This window comes from Piliocolobus tephrosceles, chromosome 7 (genome assembly GCF_002776525.5).
Source record: "Piliocolobus tephrosceles isolate RC106 chromosome 7, ASM277652v3, whole genome shotgun sequence".
NCBI lineage: Eukaryota > Metazoa > Chordata > Mammalia > Primates > Cercopithecidae > Piliocolobus > Piliocolobus tephrosceles.
The window spans coordinates 24,996,905-25,019,658 of record NC_045440.1 but is presented as its reverse complement, the minus strand read 5'-3'; the positions used below and the strand labels follow the sequence as shown (position 1 = coordinate 25,019,658).

Here is a 22,754-nt window from a genome sequence, read left to right as displayed (position 1 = left end):
CTATCTTGAGGATTTTCTGGAGAATTAGAATTCTCCAAAATCAAATCTGAATAAACGACAATAATGAGTCTCATTATTTTCATTTCGACAAACTATGCCCGCTTTTCTTCTCATGAACATTTTTCTGTGAGTGAGAGAGAGAGAAATTGATAACTACGGTTGGGTAAAAGTTCCACTGCTTCCACACCCACCTGGGGAATTAGTACATCTGTGCTGAGATTGTTAATGAACACTATTGTTCCCTAACAGCATATCCAGAAACTATTACTGGTGGTAATCTGATATGTTCCGAATTAATCACCTAATTGGAGCAGATACTGGGTGAGCATTTCAGAGGGGAATCCCGACAGTGGGAAACGACTTTTTTCTTAGAAACATGGCTGGTTTGGGGTCACAGAAAATCACAACGGGTACCAGGGATTAGTTCTTCTGAGACAGCCTCAAATGCACTTGTTTCTATGTTTGATTATTTTTCTTCAACTTTTATTGTAAGTTCCAGGGTACATATTGCAGGATGTACAGATTTGTTATATAGGTAAACTTGTGCCACGGTGGTTTGCTGCACAGATCAACCTATCACTTAAGTATTAAGCCCAGCAGCCATTAGCTATTCTTCTTCCTGAAGCTCTCGTTCACCACATCCCCCAAACAGGCCCCAGTGTGTGTTGTTGCCCCCATGTGTCCATATGCTCATTCCACTCGCACTTATAAGTGAGAACACGTGGTGTTTGGTTTTCTGTTCCTGTGTTAGTTTGCTGATGATAACAGGTTCCAACTCCATCCATGTCCCTGCAAAGGACATGATCTCATTCCTTTTTATAGCTGCATAGTATTCCATGGTGTATATGCACCACATTTTCTTTATCCAGTCTATCATTGATAGGCATTTGGGTTGATTCCATGTCTTTGTCATTGTGAATAGTGCTGCAATGAACATACACATGCATGTATCTTTAACATAGAATGATTTATATTCCTTTGGGTATATACCCAGTAATGGGATTGCTGGGTCAAATGGTATTTTTACCACTTTCCTTGTTGATCCTTCAGGTATTTTTATGCCTGTCTTGGGTCTTCTAGGTTTTACAAAACTTTCTGAATCATTGTCACCACTATCTCTGGAACAGTTGGAAATTCATTCTTAATATTCTTTGGCCTTGGGAAGAGTTTTTTAGTGGACGCACTGCCTTATAGAAGATGTATATTTATTTCTCAAAATTAAATTCTATATATCTCAACCACTATAATGCTAGCCTACATCCTACTGAACAAAAGATTCCACATTGCTCAGCTAACAGATATGCAAATGATCACATCCTGGCGGATGTAGTTCTCTGCTCTTCTATGACACTGACTAGAGTCTCTGGGTGGGCACTTGGATCACCATGCTCTACTACCTACTTAACCAGTCAAGTGAATTCTCAGTCTCCCAGGCCTAATAAATTTTCATGTAGAACTCATACTTCATCTTTAATTCAGCGAAGAATCATTGAAACGATTTACTCAAGGGAGGGATACTGTCATGCTTGCTTTCTCAGAATCTTGCTGGCAAGAGTGTGAGAAATGGGTTGGAAGCCGGTAAGACCAGAAGCAGGAAGCCCAGTTAGAAAACTGATATGAGGTTCTAGCTAGACGTGGTGGTGGCCAGAACTGGAATGGACAATAGCAAGTGAACACAGGTTTCGTAGTCAGGGCTGGGTGATTAGATGTTGTGGAAGAGGTTGGAGAGTGGAAGGTTGAGAATGACAGTGGGTTTCTGGCTTGGACAACCGAGAGGAAGGCTGCCGAAAGTGAAGCAGAGGAGCAAGAGTTAGTTTTGTGGGAGATGGGGAGTTCAGCTTGATGATGAGTTCAGCTTGATGATGTTAAGGATGAGATAGTTTGGAAACATCAGGAGGGATGTCTGGTAAAAGTTGTGTGTGCAGGACAGGAGCTCAGGAGGCAGAGATGGTCTAGGCATAGAGATTTGCAAGTCATCAGGGAAAAGAAAGAAACTAAAGGTATGAAATGAATGAGCTGCCCTGACCTTGTTCTTCCCCCTGAAAGTACCAGCCAGTTCTCAGATGAGAACGCAGAAGGCTTCGTTAAGTTTGAAAAGTGCAAGGATGTGTCTTGCAAGCAAAGCTGAGCTTTCTAAATGTGGCATTTATATGAAAGAAGGAGGCATGGCCAATTCCTATTTTCAAAAATGTCTATAATCAAAACAGTACCATACTCTATTGCCTTTTAAAATTAAAGAGGAAATTGCCCCAATCCCTTTCTGCATTTTAAAATTGGTCTGCCCAGCTATACTTAGAAGCCATATTATAGCTTCCAAAAAGACACCTTGCATGTTTTAAATGAGCTATGAAAATTCTTATATATATATGTATTATGTCCATTTGAATACAGGACCCATGATTGATGGAGGTCAGGCTCTGGTCAGGTGTTCTAGTCCAGATGTATAAAATCTAAGCTATATAAAATCTTATGCAGCTTTATAACAGCGGAGACCTACAGCCAATTTTCATCCCTAGCTTAATTCAGGCAGGGGAGGGAGATGTGCAGGAGCTGGGAGTGAAGAGCAAGGGTCTATTCATATTCTTACTTTGCACAGAGCTAGAAGATGCTGTTGGAAGATGTGAGGGCCATGCTTCTAGGTGAGCCAGTGGCCTGGGAGAGGACCTGGTATGTCCTCTCCAAGTAGGGAACTGTCCAGAGCACTCAGATTAAGCATCTTTGCAGCAGTCCAAAACTAAAAACCCATTTTCCTGCTCCCCTGTTCACCTGTGACTACTCAAGCATCAGCCAACTCACCTATATCCTTGCTGGCAAGGATCAGGACCTGAACCTGCTTTAGGCTTTAAGCTGAATACGAAGGGACACAGTCCTGAAAAAGCCTCACACTTCCTCTTGGGAGATCAGTTTTGGTTGTTTGCGTCACTGCTTCAGACGTGTGGTGTTTGGCCTTGGACTTGAATCCCACAAATATGAGAGGAGATGATGACTGTCACATCTGAATTATAGGCTTCAACCCTTCCTCCAGGACCGCATAAAATGTTTTTATAAGTACTGGAAGTGGCCGGGCGCGGTGGCTCAAGCCTGTAATCCCAGCACTTTGGGAGGCCGAGACAGGCGGATCACAAGGTCAGGAGATGGAGACCATCCTGGCTAACACGGTGAAATCCCGTCTCTACTAAAAAAATACAAAAAACTAGCCGGGAGAGGTGGCGGGCGCCTGTAGTCCCAGCTACTCAGGAGGCTGAGGCAGGAGAATGGCGTGAACCCAGGAGGCAGAGCTTGCAGTGAGCTGAGATCTGGCCACTGCGCTCCAGCCTGGGCGACAGAGCGAGACTCCGTCTCAAAAAAAAAAAAAAAAAGTACTGGAAGTAATCATTTTATGAAGTGTCTGCAACTTAGCTGTATAAAATTATTTGGAGAATGGTCTTGTTTTCATGTAAATGTGAGTGTCTTGAAGATCTGAAAGACCTCCTTGGAATGTAAGTTAAGACAGGCTCCGTTTCTGCATTTGAGAATCTCTCTCCAGCTGTGAGTAATTGAAGCAGGAGTTGTATTCAAAATGTTTTCTTCCATCAATCAATGTCATCTATTGGTTCAATAAGCATTCATTGAGAATCATGTTGATCACTTAGAGAGATACGAATGAAGGATAAGAAGGGTGTATCTTTAAGGAGACTAAAACCACAAGGATTGAATGAATGTGTCATTCATTCAGCAACATTGTTGAGAGCCTACTAAATGCTGTACACTGTTATGGGTGTTGAGGATACAGCAGTAAATTTAAAAGACAAGAATCTCTTCCTTCAAGGGAGTTTATAGTCAAGAAAAGCAACCAAAAATAGAAATAAGTAAAGCACAGAAAATGGTGATAAGGGCTATAGAGCAGTGGTCCCCAATCTTTTTGTCACAAGGGACTGGTTTCATGGCAGACAACTTTTTTATGGACCTGGAGATGGGAGGATGGTTTCAGGATGATTCAAGTGTATTACATTTATTGTGCACTTTATTTCTATGCTTATTACATTGTAACATATAATGAAATAATTATACAACTCACCATAATGTAGAATCAGTGGGAGCCCTGAGCTTGCTTTCCTGCAACTAGGCAGTCCCATCTGGGGGTGATGGGAAACAGTGACAGATCATCAGGCATTAGATTCTCGTAAGGAGCACACAACCTAGACCCCTGGCGTGTGCAGTTCATGATAGGGTTGTTGCTCCTATTAAAATCTAATGCCACTGCTGATCTGACAGGTAATGTGAGCAATGGAGAGAGGCTGTTAATTGTAAATACAGATGAAGCTTTGCTGGCCCACCACACACCTCCTGCCATACAGCCTGGTTTCTAACAGGCCACAGACGGGTACTGGTCTGTGGCCCAGGGGTTTCTCCTGCTATAGAGAAAAGTAACTGGTGCTAAATCTATAGGGGAAATGGCAAGAAAGCAAGTTATACTGCAACAAAGAAGGGCCTGTGGACGAGTGGGATTTTGAACACAGCCTTGAAGACAGACAGAATTGGACAGATTCCAGTTTGAGTTGATACAGGGGAGAAGGACAGGTCATTGAGTGAAGAGCAGAAGAGTGCAGCAGAGAACCACAACCACAGGAGCTTGAGGTCACAGTCACCTCCCGAACTAACAAAGTTAGTGAAAAGTCTACTGTGGCAGGAAGAAAGCCTTGGTGTTAGAAACTCATAATTCATTTGTTGGAGCAACAAATGCCTCCAACTTAGGCATTTGTTGGAGATACTCATAGAAGGTAAACACCTTTGCATGTTCCTGACTGTTCTACCTCCAGTATCTATGGAAGTGCCTGGCCTGAGCAGGTGCTAAGTAAATTGTGTTAAGTGAATGAAGAATGGAGAAGGTTGGGTAGGACTGGTGGAACCAAATGATGAAGGGCCTTGAATGACAGAGTGAGAAGCTTGAACTTGATCTTATCAGCAACAAAAAGATAATGTATAACACATGTCTTGGCAGATACCCCATTATGGGGTTCCCTTAGCTACAATACTGAGCCCCTTGATAAGCCTCCCCTCCCTTTAGTTATTTCTGGGAATTTTCCCCGATGGTTTCTACCCTTTCCATCCCATCTCCTTGGAAAGGACCAGATTAGCACAGCCTTAGCCTCCCAGGCCTCAGATGTGGAGGTCTGCGGCCCATGTATTATTAAGGAGCACATGAGTTCTGACGTGACCAGAAGCCCAAACTGTGCTGTGCTCCAAGCAGGAATAGCGCTAATTCCATTCCCACTTGGTGCAACCACAGTTGCCTGGGTCCCTATGCAGGTGCACTCCTCCCATCCCTCCTTTCTGTGATCTCAGAGTAAATCTCCAGGATAGACATCAGGATGTCCTCCCAAAGCCCTCCCCAAAACCTCAGGTTCCTCTCTTCCTTCCAAAGCCTGCCCTCTTCCCTTCTGGCCATCTCTCCACCATGCTCCTTCTTCATCCTGTTTCCATTTGCCTAGAAGCATCTGCTCTTACAGATAGGAAGGGGTAGTATCAATTACTGTTCTAAGTCTTTAATTTTACAGATGAGGAAACTGAGGCTCAAGAGGGAAAAATGACTCACCCAGCTTTAAATAACCAGTTCACCATTCAGGGGTGCTGGGGATGGAGGTGATGGAGAAGGCAAATTTGGAAGGTGTTTCAAGGAAAGACACCTGTGGGGTTTGGTTACCAGTTGGAATGTAAGAAGCAAAAAAGGGAGAAGGAACTCGATACACATTCTTCTGGCAAGGAACTGTTAATTGGGTTCCTGCCCCCACCTCACACTACAGTGAGAGAGATAACCTGGTCTCCTGCCATTGGAGAGCATATCGTCTGTGCTCTGGAGGATGAGACAATCAAAGAAAACAAGTAAATAAGAAAACATAAAAACTGTGATATGTACTGTGAAATAAATAAGCCATTCAGCAGGTGTGAGTTTGAAGATTACTCTTCTTTAGACTGGTGGTCTCAGGGAAAGCTTTTGTGCAGAGACAATTAAAAAATGTTTTAAATGGAAGACTCGTGAAACAATGGTGACCTTAGTGAAAGTGACAAGGCTTGGAAAACACACTGGCTTATGAAAGCAGATCTGCTTTTTAAAGGAAGCAGCCCATAAAAGCACATGACGACTTCCTCATCGCTAGCTTTTCCCTGAACAAATAATATTTTAAATAAAGGGGGTGGGGTAGAGAATCTTGCTATCTTTTGAGAGTGTTTCAAATCAAATTATTTATTCAATGCAAGGAGGTCTTCTAGGGAGAAATGCTTGCATGTGGGGTCCCCTGTTACTGTTTCCAGCGTTTCTATGGGCATTGGAGTCCAAATCATGCATTCGGGTGGGCCTGCTCCTTTTTCCTAAAAGGAGAAATGCTGCTTAGGCTTTGTTAACTGGCAAGACAAACCATTTGACAAGTTTTAGTTCAAGCAGTTCAGACTCATCCAGGATGAAATTCCTGATTCCGCAGAGCTCTCCTTGGCCAGCCAGACAGATCCTGTCAAGAGAGCTTTAGCTGCCACTTGCAGAAGTTTGAGGGATGAGAGGACATCTCCCCAAGTGACCTCTTACCGTGCCTGGATTGAAAAGAGCAATGGTTTTTCACAGTAACCATAGACCAACATACCCCAGTCCTTGGAAAAGTGGGCAACACTTCCATCCCACACTGGGCAGGCCCCCAGGGTGCCCCGAGCCTGCCTCCTTTGGGACTGAGTACCCAGCACAGTGCGCCTGGTTCCCCTTACTCACTGCACCCTCCCATGCCATGCTCCCATGCTTTGCTCCATGCAGGAGGAGAGCTAATTCCATTCCTGCTCAGTGCCACCTTCTTCACTTTGCCAACCACTCATGCTTTCTGCAAGTTCAGAAAAGACTCCACATACCAACACTCTCAAGTGAGCATGCACATGACTTTACTCAGATACACGAGTGGAGAGCTGTACAGTTTCAGGCCCCAGTTAAATCGTGGAAGAAAAGACTGGTGAAGTCCTTCCAAAGAGGCACCGAAGTCACATCTGCTTGCTCTGTTGGTAAGCTTGATTCTATCATTAGGACATACAGGCTAAGTGAGGTTCCCCAGCCAGGGTACAGCTTGTCCTCTCTACCTGGAATCCAGGCTGAACCATCTTTACTATCACCAGAGACCACTGCGAGAAGCTAATACAAGCCAAGGCCTCTTCCTAGGAAAATGTATCTCTGGGCATACACATTTAATGTCAATCATGGGAAGTCTGTCTGTGAACCTGAGGTTTCATGCCTAAGGTTACAGTCCATGGTGATTCTGGCCACCTTCTTAGACAGCCCTGGTCACCATCTAAGGTAGCTAATCTAAAAACTTCTTGCTGACTGAGAGCTGCCCAAGTGGCCCCACATAAACCCCAGGAGGGCTCAGGCCAAAGTAGTTCAGCACAAAAGCATCTGGTAGAATATGGTCTGCCCTTAAACTTTGACTCTACAGCTTGTCTCTGGGGTTTAATTTGATGGGGCAGTTTTCTTCCTGGTAAGAAGGCGCCATCGAGTCTGGCCTGAATGTTACTGGCACTGGAGCTCCTTGGCCTGTTGGTGTGGCAGCCTGTCTCTCTCCTCTGCTCATTGGATGTGTACCAGGCACATCGGAGAGACCACTCGCTGGACAAGGAGAAACAATTAAGGGTTATTTTATCCCATGGTCACAGAACATTAGCTTCTTCTTTGGAGTCAACATTTTTTTAAATTGAGATCATTCAAACTCCAATTCTCAGAATGTGATGCCCTGCCGACAAACCCTTCTAAACAGCACACTCTGACTTTTAAAATAATGCAATTATTGAGGATACTACTTTCCTCTTTCTTCTTTCTCCATATCTCTGCAAAACCTGTTGTCATTCAGTGAAAGCTGGACATATTGCCATTAATACTTCCATGCCATTGTAGGGTTGCTAAATGGCACACAAAGATCAGGAGTGGAAATGGGTGAGGTGGAACCAACTTTGGGTCCAGTTGTGTGATTTTGGGGAACTACTCCCATCTTCAGCCTTACTGTCTTCACCTGTAAAGGACAGGTTGACAGCGCTGATCTCAAAGTGCCTGCCAGTCTTCACATTTGAGCCTTCTGTGACTCCAGCTAAGTAGGGTTTACCACAGCCCAGTGTCTCTCAAAGTTGTCATTAAGATGTCAAGTTTTCCAGGGGGTAAAATGAAGCACAGAAGCTGGAGGCTGCAACCAAGAAGACTGACTCACAGCTTTCAGCTTCCATATCAAGTCACCCTCATTCTGAGAGAAACAGTTGAACTAAGGAGGAACCCCTTAATGACCAGTGCTGGATGGGAATTTGAGAACTCAGTTCCTACTCTCACCGACTTTTGAAGCTAACCGTAGTACTCACCGGTGTATCAAATTCATGGAGGAGACCAGCATGGGCAGGAAAAAAATGGTTTTATCTTGTATTGGAGTCATTGAGGCAAACATTGCTGTAATTTTATAGCTATAAAAGGTGACTCTAGTGGCCAAGCCTTTACTGGGATGACTCCTAGTGCCCCCCTCCCCATAAGCCTATTAGATGAGCCCCAGTTCAAAAATGAAGTCAGATGTTCTCAATGGATATAGCATTCAGTGGAAAGACATAGAGGCAACATTTTAAATTATTCGTTTCAATTTCTTCTTGGCATCTAGAGGCCTTTACAGTGGAAGTGAGGATTCTGAATCTCCATGAATGAGAATGTTGATGGTGTTTGGCCATAAACACCTATTCTCTCCACCTCAGTCTGACCAGTAGTAAGTTGGTCAGGGTGTCCGGAGGGTCAAGAAAGAGGCAGAAATTCTGCAGCAGAGCAAATGGTGGAAAGAAACTCAGTGAAAGGAAGAGTCCTTAGGGTGTGGGGATTTTCCAAAGCCCAAGAATTAAACCAGGCGAATTCACATGCAAAGGATGGCTTGAGCTGCAGGGCAAGGTGTTTAGGGGATTAAGTCAGGAGCTGTTGGCTCCTCTTGAAGCAGAGATTGTTGAGGAGAAAAACCATAGCCATAGTGACCAAAAAAAATAGGAGCTCCTATTCTCATGTGGGTGATTCGGAAGTCCATCTCTTCCTATGAAGCATGATGAGAAAAACTAGAGGGTCTGATGCCAGATGATAGGGCAAGGAAAAAATTGTAGTAAAATAACATTACAGAAAAAAACCAAATGACTGAACATAAATGGTGGGCCAAAAAAAGGAGAATGAGACAGCAGAAGGAAGGCAGGATTGGGAGAGAATATGAGGTTACAGCCATCAAGCAGAGAAGAAAACCAAGCCACACTGAGAAGAAGAACCAAGACAAGAACGCAGGGACACAGCCGTTCATTCAGTCAGTCAGTCCATCCGTCGTCAGTCAGGAGGTTGGCCATCCATGCACAAAAACTTGGAGAATGCCTTCAAGACTCTAGCATTGTACTGGATTCTGGAGCTCCGTGAGTGAGCAAAGCTGGCCGGATGGCTGCTTGAATGGACTTCCCCACCCAGTGACTGGATCAGAGGCACCCACCCCTAAACCAGGTTCAGCCCTTACACTGTAGGTCCTGATGGGTGGAGGCCAGGGACAAGCATTATCCAGCTGTCTTCCTATCCTAAAAAGCATTGCCAGTCCTCACGAAGAAAGAGATTTGGGAAGAATGGAGGCTGGGGATAGAACTAATGCAGAGTTCAGAGAAACGGGCACAGATGGCAAAGGTTTGGGCAAAGAAGGAGAGAGCAGGAGGAGGGAACCCTGAATAGGACCAGGCAGCTGCTTTCCAAGCCCGATTCCAGCCCCATCTCTCCTTCCTAGGAGAGGAAAAATGAAGAAAGAGATATGTAGATGGGAATAATGTCAATAAGGAGAGGAGCTGCCCTTCTGCTGTCCTTTTTCTTTTTTTTTTTTTTTTTTTTTTTTTTTGAGACAGTTCACTTCTGTTACCCAGGCTGGACTGCAGTGGTGCGCATTGGCTCACTATAACCTCCACCTCCTGGGCTCAAGCAATCCTCCTGCCTCAGCCTCCTGAGTAACTGGAACTACAGGCGCATGCCACCACACCCAGCTAATTTTTGTATTTTTAGTAGAGATGGGGTTTCACCATGTTGACCAGGCTGGTCTCAAATTCCTGGTCTCAAGTGATCTGCCCATCTCAGCCTCCCAAAGTGCAGGAATTACAGGTGTGAGCCACCGTGCCTACCCCCTTTTGCTGTCTCTTCTCACTCTTTGGAAAGTTCCTGAAGGTAGCACAGCTATGAGTCTCTCCTCTAACCCCAGCCAGTCAGCAGCTGCACAAAGAAAATCACGTGGCTCCCTGCACCTGCTCCCAATCACAAGGGAAGAATACTCCAAGCACGAGAATGGATTCTGCAACCTGCCCCTGGTGAAACTGTCAGTTTGGGAGCATGCAAATCCGTGCTAGACTTACACACGTCTGGCTGCTGTCACACACTTGATGGAATAAACCAAACGTTGTCATTTACGGAAAGTTCTCTGGCCTGGAAGCATAAGCCAAAATCTAGAGATTTGCTTGGATTAAAAAGAAAATATTCCTAAGTGGGTCTGTTCGAAGATGGCCGAATAGGAACAGCTCCAGTCTCCATCTCCCAGTGCGAGCGACACAGAAGACCGGTGATTTCTGCATTTTCAACTGAGGTACTGGGGTCATCTCACTCGGGAGTGCCGGACAATCGGTGCTGGTCAGCTGCTGCAGCCTGACCAGCGAGAGCTGAAGCAGGGCGAGGCATCGCCTCACCTGGGAAGCGCAAGGGGGAAGGGAGTCCCTTTTCCTAGCCAGGGGAACTGAGACACACAACACCTGGAAAATCGGGTAACTCCCACCCCAATACTGCGCTGTAAGCACACCTGCACACCGGAGAATATATCCCACACCTGGCCGGGAGGGTCCCATGCCCACGGAGCCTCCCTCCTTGCTAACACAGCAGTCTGCGGCAATCTAACCTCAAGGCAGCAGCGAGTCTGGGGGAGGGGCGCCCGCCATCGCTGAGGCTTAAGTAGGTAAACAAAGCCGCTGGGAAGCTCGAACTGGGTGGAGCTCACAGCAGCTCAAGGAAACCTGCCTCTCTCTGTAGACTCCGCCTCTGGGGACAGGGCTCAGCTAAAGCAGCAGAGGCCTGTGCAGACGCAAACGACTCTGTCTGACAGCTTTGAAGAGAGAAGTGGATCTCCCAACACGGAGGTTGAGATCTGAGAAGGGGCAGACTGCCTGCTCAAGTGGGTCCCTGACCCCTGAGTAGCCTAACTGGGAGACATCCCCTACTAGGGGAAGTCTGACACCCCACACCTCACAGGGTGGAGTACACCCCTGAGAGGAAGCTTCCAAAGCAAGAATCAGACAGGTGCACTCGCTGTTCAGCAATATTCTATCTTCTGCAACCTCTGCTGCTGATACCCTGGCAAAGAGGGTCTGGAGTGGACCTCAAGCAATCTCCAACAGACCTATAGCTGAGGGTCCTGACTGTCAGAAGGAAAACTATCAAACAGGAAGGACACCTATACCAAAACCCCATCAGTACGTCACCATCATCAAAGACCAGAGACAGATAAAACCACGAAGATGGGGAAGAAGCAGGGCAGAAAAGCTGGAAATTCAAAAAATAAGAGCGCATCTCCCCCTGCAAAGGAGCGCAGCTCATCACCAGCAACGGATCAAAGCTGGTCAGAGAATGACTTTGACGAAGTGAGAGAAGAAGGCTTCAGTCCATCAAACTTCTCAGAGCTAAAGAAGGAATTACGTACCCAACACAAAGAAACTAAAAATCTTGAAAAAAGAGTGGAAGAATTGACAGCTAGACTAATGAATGCAGAGAAGGTCATAAACGAAATGACAGAGATGAAAACCATGACACAAGAAATACGTGACAAATGCACAAGCTTCAGTAACCGACTCGATCAACTGGAAGAAAGAGTATCAGCGATTGAGGATCAAATGAATGAAATAAAGCGAGAAGAGAAACCAAAAGAAAAAAGAAGAAAAAGAAATGAACAAAGCCTGCAAGAAGTATGGGATTATGTAAAAAGACCAAATCTACGTCTGATTGGGGTGCCTGAAAGTGAGGGGGAAAATGGCACCAAATTGGAAAACACTCTACAGGATATCATCCAGGAGAACTTCCCCAACCTAGCAGGCCAGGCCAACATTCAAATTCAGGAAATACAGAGAACGCCACAAAGATACTCCTCTAGAAGAGCAACTCCAAGACACATAATTGCCAGATTCACCAAAGTTGAAATGAAGGAAAAAAATCTTAAGGGCAGCCAGAGAGAAAGGTCTGGTTACCCACAAAGGGAAGCCCATCAGACTGACAGCAGATCTCTCAGCAGAAACTCTACAAGCCAGAAGAGAGTGGGGGCCAATATTCAATGTTCTTAAAGAAAAGAATTTTAAACCCAGAATTTCATATCCAGCCAAACTAAGTTTCATAAGTGAAGGAGAAATAAAATCCTCTACAGATAAGCAAATGCTTAGAGATTTTGTCACCACCAGGCCTGCCTTACAAGAGACCCTGAAGGAAGCCCTAAACATGGAAAGGAACAACAGGTACCAGCCATTGCAAAAACATGCCAAAATGTAAAGACCATCGAGGCTAGGAAGAAACTGCAACAACTAATGAGCAAAATAACCAGTTAATATCATAATGGCAGGATCAAGTTCACACATAACAATATTAACCTTAAATGGTAATGGACTAAATGCTCCAATTAAAAGACACAGACTGGCAAAGTGGATAAAGAGTCAAGACCCATCAGTCTGCTGTCTTCAGGAGACCCATCTCACATGCAGAGACATACATAGGCTCAAAATAAAGGGATGGAGGAAGATCTACCAAGCAAATGGAGAACAAAAAAAAGCAGGGGTTGCAATCCTAGTCTCTGATAAAACAGACTTTAAACCATCAAAGATCAAAAGAGACAAAGAAGGCCATGACATAATGGTAAAGGGATCAATTCAACAGGAAGAGCTAACTATCCTAAATATATATGCACCCAATACAGGAGCACCCAGATTCATAAAGCAAGTCCTTAGAGACTTACAAAGAGACTTAGACTCCCATACAATAATAATGGGAGACTTCAACACTCCACTGTCAACATTAGACAGATCAACGAGACAGAAAGTTAACAAGGATATCCAGGAATTGAACTCATCTCTGCACCAAGCAGACCTAATAGACATCTATAGAGCTCTCCACCCCAAGTCAACAGAATATACATTCTTCTAAGCACCACATCACACTTATTCCAAAATTGACCACATAATTGGAAGTAAAGCACTCCTCAGCAAATGTAAAAGAACAGAAATTATAACAAACAGTCTCTCAGACCACAGTGCAATCAAACTAGAACTCAGGACTAAGAAACTCAATCAAAACCGCTCAACTACATGGAAACTGAACAACCTGCTCCTGAATGACTACTGGGTACATAACTAAATGAAAGCAGAAATAAAGATGTTCTTTGAAACCAATGAGAACAAAGATACAACATACCAGAATCTCTGGGACACATTTAAAGCAGTGTGTAGAGGGAAATTTATAGCACTAAATGCCCACAAGAGAAAGCAGGAAAGATCTAAAATTGATACTCTAACATCACAATTAAAAGAACTAGAGAGGCAAGAGCAAACACATTCAAAAGCTAGCAGAAGGCAAGAAATAACTAAGATCAGAGCAGAACTGAAGGAGATAGACACACAAAAAACCCTCCAAAAAATCAATGAATCCAGGAGTTGGTTTTTTGAAAAGATCAACAAAATTGACAGACCGCTAGCAAGACTAATAAAGAAGAAAAGAGAGAGAAATCAAATAGACGCAATAAAAAATGATAAGGGGGATATCACCACGGACCCCACAGAAGTACAAACTACCATCAGAGAATACTATAAACACCTCTACGCAAATCAACTAGAAAATCTAGAAGAAATGGATAATTTCCTGGACACTTACACTCTCCCAAGACTAAACCAGGAAGAAGTTGAATCCCTGAATAGACCAATAGCAGGCTGTGAAATTGAGGCAACAATTAATAGCCTACCCACCAAAAAAAGTCCAGGACCAGATGGATTCACAGCTGAATTCTACCAGAGGTACAAGGAGGAGCTGGTACCATTCCTTCTGAAACTATTCCAATCAATAGAAAAAGAGGGAATCCTCCCTAACACATTTTATGAGGCCAACATCATCCTGATACCAAAGCCTGGCAGAGACACACAAAAAAAAAGAGAATTTTAGACCAATATCCCTGATGAACATCAATGCAAAAATCCTCAATAAAATACTGGCAAACCGGATTCAGCAGCACATCAAAAAGCTTATCCACCATGATCAAGTGGGCTTCATCCCTGGGATGCAAGGCTGGTTCAACATTCGCAAATCAATAAATGTAATCCAGCATATAAACAGAACCAAAGACAAGAACCACATGATTATCTCAATAGATGCAGAAAAGGCTTTTGACAAAATTCAACAGCCCTTCATGCTAAAAGCGCTCAATAAATTCGGTATTGATGGAACGTACCTCAAAATAATAAGCTATTTATGACAAACCCACAGTTAATATCATACTGAATGGGCAAAAACTGGAAAAATTCCCTTTGAAAACTGGCACAAGACAGGGATGCCCTCTCTCACCACTCCTGTTCAACATAGTGTTGGAAGTTCTGGCTAGGGCAATCAGGCAAGAGAAAGAAATCAAGGGTATTCAGTTAGGAAAAGAAGAAGTCAAATTGTCCCTGTTTGCAGATGACATGATTGTATATTTAGAAAACCCCATCGTCTCAGCCCAAAATCTCCTTAAGCTGATAAGCAACTTCAGCAAAGTCTCAGGATACAAAATTAATGTGCAAAAATCACAGGCATTCTTATACACCAGTAACAGACAAGCAGAGAGCCAAATCAGGAATGAACTTCATTCACAATTGCTTCAAAGAGAATAAAATACCTAGGAATCCAACTTACAAGGGATGTAAAGGACCTCTTCAAGGAGAACTACAAACCACTGCTCAGTGAAATCAAAGAGGACACAAACAAATGGAAGAACATACCATGCTCATGGATAGGAAGAATCAATATCGTGAAAATGGCCATACTGCCCAAGGTTATTTATAGATTCAATGCCATCCCCATCAAGCTACCAATGAGTTTCTTCACAGAATTGGAAAAAACTGCTTTAAAGTTCATATGGAACCAAAAAAGAGCCCGCATTGCCAAGACAATCCTAAGTCAAAAGGACAAAGCTGGAGGCGTCACGCTACCTGACTTCAAACTATACTACAAGGCTACAGTAATCAAAACAGCATGGTACTGGTACCAAAACAGAGATATAGACCAATGGAACAGAACGGAGCCCTCAGAAATAATACCACACATCTACAGCCATCTGATCTTTGAGAAACCTGAGAGAAACAAGAAATGGGGAAAGGATTCCCTATTTAATAAATGGTGCTGGGAAAATTGGCTAGCCATAAGTAGAAAGCTGAAACTGGATCCTTTCCTTACTCCTTATACGAAGATTAATTCAAGATGGATTAGAGACTTAAATGTTAGACCTAATACCATAAAAACCTTAGAAGAAAATCTAGGTAGTACCATTCAGGACATAGGCATGTGCAAGGACTTCATGTCTAAAACACCAAAAGCAACGGCAGCAAAAGCCAAAATTGACAAATGGGATCTAATTAAACTAAAGAGCTTCTGCACAGCAAAAGAAACTACCATCAGAGTGAACAGGCAACCTACAGAATGGGAGAAAATTTTTGCAATCTACTCATCTGACAAAGGGCTAATATCCAGAATCTACAAAGAACTCAAACAAATATACAAGAAAAAAACAACCCCATCAAAAAGTGGGCAAAGGATATGAACAGACATTTCTCAAAAGAAAACATTCATATAGCCAACAGACACATGAAAAAATGCTCATCATCACTCGCCATCAGAGAAATGCAAATCAAAACCACAATGAGATACCATCTCACACCAGTTAGAATGGCAATCATTAAAAAATCAGGAAACAACAGGTGTTGGAGAGGATGTGGAGAAATAGGAACACTTTTACACTGTTGGTGGGATTGTAAACTAGTTCAACCATTATGGAAAACAGTATGGCAATTCCTCAAAGATCTAGAACTAGATGTACCATATGACCCAGCCATCCCACTACTGGGTATATACCCAAAGGATTATAAATTATTCTACTACAAAGACACATGCACACGTATGTTTATTGTGGCACTATTCACAATAGCAAAGACTTGGAATCAACCCAAATGTCCATCAGTGACAGACTGGATTAAGAAAATGTGGCACATATACACCATGGAATACTATGCAGCCATAAAAAGGATGAGTTTGCATCCTTTGTAGGGACATGGATGCAGCTGGAAACCATCATTCTTAGCAAACTATCACAAGAAGAGAAAACCAAACACCGCATGTTCTCACTCATAGGTGGGAACTGAACAATGAGTTCACTTGGACTCGGGAGGAGGAACATCACACAATGGGGCCTATCATGGGGAGGGATTGCATTGGGGAGTTATACCTGATATAAATGATGAATTGATGGGTGCTGACGAGTTGATGGGTGCAGCACACCAACATGGCACAAGTATACATATGTAACAAACCTGCACGTTATGCACATGTACCCTAGAACTTAAAGTATAATAAAAAAAAAAAAAAGAAAAGAAAAGAAAATATTCCTGGGGTTAGGGCTAGAGATTATGTGACATTCAGATCTTAGTGTAAATTGGTTTTAACCAACTCTCTTTCTCACCCTATACCTATACCTGAGCCACATTGAAGAAATGAGTGTTTTGAGTGGGGTACAGAGAGGGGGAGTCCAGGATTCACCTGTGAAGACAGGAACACAGCAAGAGACTAGAGAGAGGGCCCAAGAGCTTGGCTCTGGGTCAGCCAGACCTGGGATTAAGAGTGGGGCCATGCAAGGAAAGAAGGGATTGAAAGGAAGTGACTAAAAGGAAATGTTGAGATTTATAAGTGCAAAACTGGGCTCTGTAAGCAGAATGAGCGTCCTTGAAGGAATTATGGGAAGTTCCAGGACTCTCAAATCATATTTATTAGCATTCACATTCATAGTGCATTGTCTTTTTTAAAAATTGAAATTATTCAAATAAGGGAAAGATCCTCCCCTCCCTCGCTGATTTACAGAGTAGTGACATTCCCAGACAAGGTGAGTTTTTGGTGTGCTCAGCTCAGATGTTCTTGTAGTCATTAAGCACAGGCCCAGGCAGGCCTTTGTGAAATGGGTTTCCTTAATCACATCACTGTCACTATTAGGAGGAAATATTGGACAATATATAGGTATCATAATGTAAGGCAAATTTTTTTCTGGAACTGACCGCATTTTCACAAAACCATCAGTCATGTTGGCATTAGCCATTTTTTCTTTCACAGATGAGGTTCGAAAAAGCATTTTTCCAATTCAGCTTCCCCTAGCTGCACACTTTATCACTCCCCATCGGCCATCCTCCTAAGAGATGTATTATTCCAATATATTTGGAGATTCCATAAAGGAGCATGGGCCCTGAAATCACACTGCCCAATTTCAAACCTACCAGTAACTATATGAGTGACCTCAGTTGAGCTATTCAAACTCATTAAGCCACAGTTTCTTCATTTGTAAAACAGGGAAGAGTAACATAACTCTTCATGTTATTAATGATGATTAAATCATATGGAAAGTGTTCAGCACACTGCCTTGCTTGTTTCAAATCAGGCATTCAAAGACTGTAAACTTTATTATAATTATAGGACAATGTGAAGAGCTTTAGAACTAAAGAATAAAACTTTCTCACTTTACATGTTTTTTTTCCTCCAAATAAACACCCATTGTGAGTGTGTGTGTGTGTGTGTGAATTTGAGATACATGGAACTTAGCAGGGAGTGTTGCTTCAGAGATAATAAATGCTCCCATCAACAACCACAATATTTTGTCTTCTTTGGGATCTTCAGTATTTAAGTTTACTCTCTGTTTATATTGATGAACTTTTTGACTTAATTTCAGAGCACTGTTTGCCAGAGTAGATTTTAAGAGCACCAGCAATTTGTCATGACTCTGATAGGTCCACAGAGCAGAGAAGAAAAGAAAGACATAAAATCAAGACCTTAGGTTTGAAACAGCAACAACAAAAAAATTGTTCAGGGCCATTAGGAATCATCCATTCAACCTACTCCTTTTTCAGATAAGAAAACTGGAGGCCCAAAGGGATCATGGGACTTTCCCAAAGCCATTCTGCCAACTGTACACAAAGCTGTGACTAAAAGCCCGTGGAGAAGGAAAACGAGCTTGGGAGTGGAGAAAGAAAAGAAAGGAGGTGGAAGGAAAGTCAAGATGTTATTTTGCAATTTCTCTGAAAGGAGTCAAGAGGGACATTTGGGATTTCATAATTCATAAAGCTCCTTTAGTAAAAGCCCGTGCAAGTCTGAGAATCAGAGAAAAAAGAACATTCGACTGGAAGTCCCATACCCTTTATCCATCACTCTTATCAGTATTATAGCTATGAGGTTTGTGACAATCTCTTTAATAAGCATTTTTAAGAGTTCAGCTTTTTGTTGAACATGTGAACATGCTATAAAATAGTCTTACTCAAAAAAAAAAAAAAAAAAAAAGCCCATGTTATCATCAGACTCCAGATTCTCCTTCCTTTGCTTCCACTTTCTTCTCCACTACCTGGCCTGCAGTGATGGAAGGGCAGGACCTCCTAGAGATGCAACACCAGCTGCTGGAGCAGGTCGTCCCACCCCACCCCTCCACTGCAGAGGAGGCTCCCGATGTTGACAATGGCCAGGGCCTTGGCAGACAAGCCAGGCCAAAAGTCGTCATCATTTACCCCAGCTGCTTTAGAAAGGACATTGACCTTATCTTCTGTGATGATCCCCTCAGCATTATGCAGAACAAGGGCTGAGTCAGTGCAGGCGAGCTCTGAGATGGAGTCTGTGGTGTGGACAAGTGCAAGGCTGGGCTGCCCGGAATAGTGCTAGTGCTGGATGCAGTGAGGGCCTCACCCCAAGGCGGCCTCAGCTCAGAAGGGCGGAGCGTCTTGGCGGCAGCTGGGAAAAGGCTAAATAAGCATTTTTTCACATTTGTAAATTGAGTAATTGGAGGAGATAATCCTTAAGATTATTCCCCTTTAAGACTTCACAGTTTTGTTCTTCTGCTGCCAAATGCCCCATGGCACTCTCTGTGCAGGACATGACAGGTCCTGAGGCGGGGTTCCTGCTATGCACATCAATGGGTAGGGTTTGGGTGGAAAAGGGCATCAAGGACACAGTGGCCCAACTTGAGAGGACAAAAAAAAAAAAAAAATTGACCAATGACCTGGAGAAAAAGTGTAGTGAGTCTGGCTAGAGAAAAAATAACAACCAATCATATTAGAAAGCTGGTCAGGGCCGGGCGCGGTGGCTCAAGCCTGTAATCCCAGCACTTTGGGAGGCCGAGGCGGGCGGATCACAAGGTCAGGAGATCGAGACCATCCTGGCTAACACGGTGAAACCCCGTCTCTACTAAAAAGTACAAAAAACTAGCTGGGCGAGGTGGCGGGCGCCTGTAGTCCCAGCTACTCGGGAGGCTGAGGCAGGAGAATGGCGTAAACCCGGGAGGCGGAGCTTGCAGTGAGGTGAGATCCGGCCACTGCACTCCAGCTTGGGTGACAGAGCAAGACTCCGTCTCAAAAAAAAAAAAGAAAGAAAGCTGGTCAGACCAGGGGCTGTGGAGGACTCTGAATGTGAAGCAAACAACACACATTTGGGAGTCACTGAGGGATAGTGACAAAGGGAACTCATGGTGACGTCAAAAGACATCATCTAGGAAAAGTGATTGAGAATCACTGGCCCAACATTGGCAAGGCCAATATTGTGTAAAGTTGAGATTCTCATCAAAATCCATAATTCTAATATTCGAGAGGGGAAGAATTCATAAACACTGAGGCTGTGTCTGTTACCTCACACTGCATCAGAGAATAAAGGGCATGTTCAGATAACTGAATTTTAATACGGATTATTTGCATGGATTCCAACTTACTTTTCAATTTAGGCAAAACAATGTACATATGTGGGATCAGTCTGAGTTTCACCTTTTCATTTGGTAAAACTTCACAGCAGCCATTGGTCACTGAGAGCCAATGCAACCCTATCCACTGGGCCTGCTCCTATAATTAATGACACACATAAACCAAGTAGGAATGGTCTTTGAAGATACTGCAAAAGAGTGACAGTCACAGGAGCTAGTCAGTCAAATATGAGAAACTCAAATGTGTTTGGGATCATTTTAACCGTTTTAAAAATACAGAAAGATGTTTGTTTTATTGTTTTCCTAGCCAATTGGCCTGCTGGCTTGCAAATAATATATATGAATCTGTGTGTTTTCTTCCAGGGTCTTTCTTCCCTGATATCAAGCCCTCTGAAACAGTTTTTAAAATAGTATTTTGGCTCGGATATCTAAACAGCTGCATCAACCCCATCATATACCCATGTTCCAGCCAAGAGTTCAAAAAGGCCTTTCAGAATGTCTTGAGAATCCAGTGTCTCCGCAGAAAGCAGTCTTCCAAACATGCCCTGGGCTACACCCTGCACCCGCCCAGTCAGGCCCTGGAAGGGCAGCACAAGGACACGGTGCGCATCCCCGTGGGATCAGGAGAGACTTTCTACAGGATCTCCAAGACGGATGGCGTTTGTGAATGGAAATTTTTCTCTTCCATGCCCCGTGGATCTGCCAGGATTACAGTGTCCAAAGACCAATCCTCCTGCACCACAGCCCGGGTGAGAAGTAAAAGCTTTTTGCAGGTTTGCTGCTGTGTAGGGCCCTCAACCCCCAGCCTTGACAAGAACCATCAAGTTCCAACCATTAAGGTCCACACCATCTCCCTCAGTGAAAATGGGGAGGAAGTCTAGGACAGGAAAGATGCAGAGGAAAGGGGAATAATCTTAGGTTCCCACCCCACTTCCTTCTCAGAAGGCCAGCTTTTCTTGGAGGACAAGACAGAACCAATCAAAGAGGGGACCTTCTGGGAATGGGTTGGGGGGTAGACCCAACTCATTAGGCAGTGGATAGGGCACAGGGAAGAAGGAGGGTTTCTCACAACCAACCAGTTCAGAACGATACGGAACAGCATTTCCCTGCAGCTAATGCTTTCTCGGTCACTCTGTGCCCGCTTCAACGAAAACCACCATGGGAAACAGAATTTCATGCACAATCCAAAAGACTATAAATACAGAATTATGATTTCATCATGAATATTTTGAGCACACACTCTAAGTTTGGAGCTATTTCTTGAAGGAAGTGAGGGGATTTTATTTTCAGGCTAAACCTACTGACAGCCACATTTGACATTTATGGGTAGAGGGCCTAGAGAGGAAGAGCATTAAGATGGTGGCCAAGATCCAGACACATTATTTTTAGAGCAAGTTCTGAAACTCCACCCTTTCTGATACATCCAATTTCTCAGCTTGAGGGAAACTTGACAGTGAGGTTTACCTTTGGCTGCACTTTGAATGGATGTTGCTCATTTCCCAAAGATGAGGGTGAGGGGAACTCATGATGTCTCAGAATGTAGTATTCTCTATCCTGGGGTCAGGAGAGGATTGAAAGAACCAACCAGGGCGGTATGGCTTTTCCCAAGAGAAGACAGTAGACCTGAGCATCATTCTTTCAATTTAACTACTAGAGAGAAAATCCATTAAACAGTTCCAAGATCAGATGATGATAGGCTTTCTCTCTAATATCTTTAAACATCAACAGCTTGGGGTGGCTGTTAATTTCTTGCGAAGAGAGAGGCTGTTCACTTACTGCACAGCCATTTCAACATGGCTTACAAAAGGCTTTCTTGACAAATCACTTGCCTGTTCCAGAACTCTGTTATGAAAATCCAGAGCTTATAATATTTTGAAAGGCAAAAGATTGTCTCCCATTACTTCTCATCTGCTTCACTATTGCATAATGAATAAGCTTCACCTGTGGCATGTTGGAATGAGCCTTATGATCCAAGTACATTCTTCCCGAACTTTGAAAAATACTAATGCTTAGCTTCAGAGAGATACTGATGGATCACCAAAGAACTGTCTAAAGCAGGAGTTTGCAAACATTTTTTGCTAGAAGCCCATTTGTTCTGGAAAAAGATCCAGTAGTCAACTCAACTTCATCTATTCCTACTTTTCTGCAAGAACTTGGGGAACATGCTACATTTTGCTTTATGTGTACCAAATTTTGGTAAACCATAATAAGTCAGTACAGAACTTGCGTATCTCTTTCCTGAAATGCTTGGAACCAGAAGTGTTTCAGATTACAGATTTTTTCAAATTTTGAAATACTTGCATATACATAATCAAATATCTCTGGGATGGGACCCAAGTCTAAACACAAAATTCATTTATGTTTCATATACACTGCATATGCATAGCCTGAGGGTAATTTTATACAATATTTTTAATTGACTGTTTTGGACTACAACCCATAGACCTGAGGTCAGGTGTGGAATTTCCCACCTGTGGCGTCATGTCGGTGCTCAAACAATCTCAGATCTTAAAGCATTTTGGATTTCAGATTTTCAGATTAGGGCTGCTCAAGCTATAGATTACTAATGAGGAAGATGGTAACTATATGCAAAAATTATATATGGCTGCCATTCCACAACAAGGATTTAAAATAGGATTTATGTTTTTGGAATAATTCTTGACAACAATCAGTGGTCTAAAACTAAAGACCATTTGCCTAGCCTCTTTCCTCTATTGGGGTAATTCCTCCAAGAAATTCAAAGCAGCT

The 22,754-nt window shown here is 43.3% G+C and overlaps 1 protein-coding gene across 6 annotated transcripts in view; it reads left to right on the top strand.

Annotated features, from left to right (window-relative positions):
* Window positions 1-22,754, top strand: part of ADRA1A (adrenoceptor alpha 1A) — a 134,934-nt gene that overhangs the window by 92,172 nt on the left and 20,008 nt on the right. For 4 of the 6 annotated variants that reach the window (XM_023216873.1, XM_023216874.1, XM_023216871.1 and 1 more), the window contains exon 2: window positions 20,370-20,755. In XM_023216873.1, coding sequence (XP_023072641.1) covers window positions 20,370-20,755 — 386 coding nt within the window. Of the gene's footprint in view, window positions 1-5,551; window positions 5,590-20,369; window positions 21,332-22,754 lie in introns of those variants that run through there. The other 2 variants (XM_023216870.1, XM_023216875.1) reach the window with 2 other exon arrangements.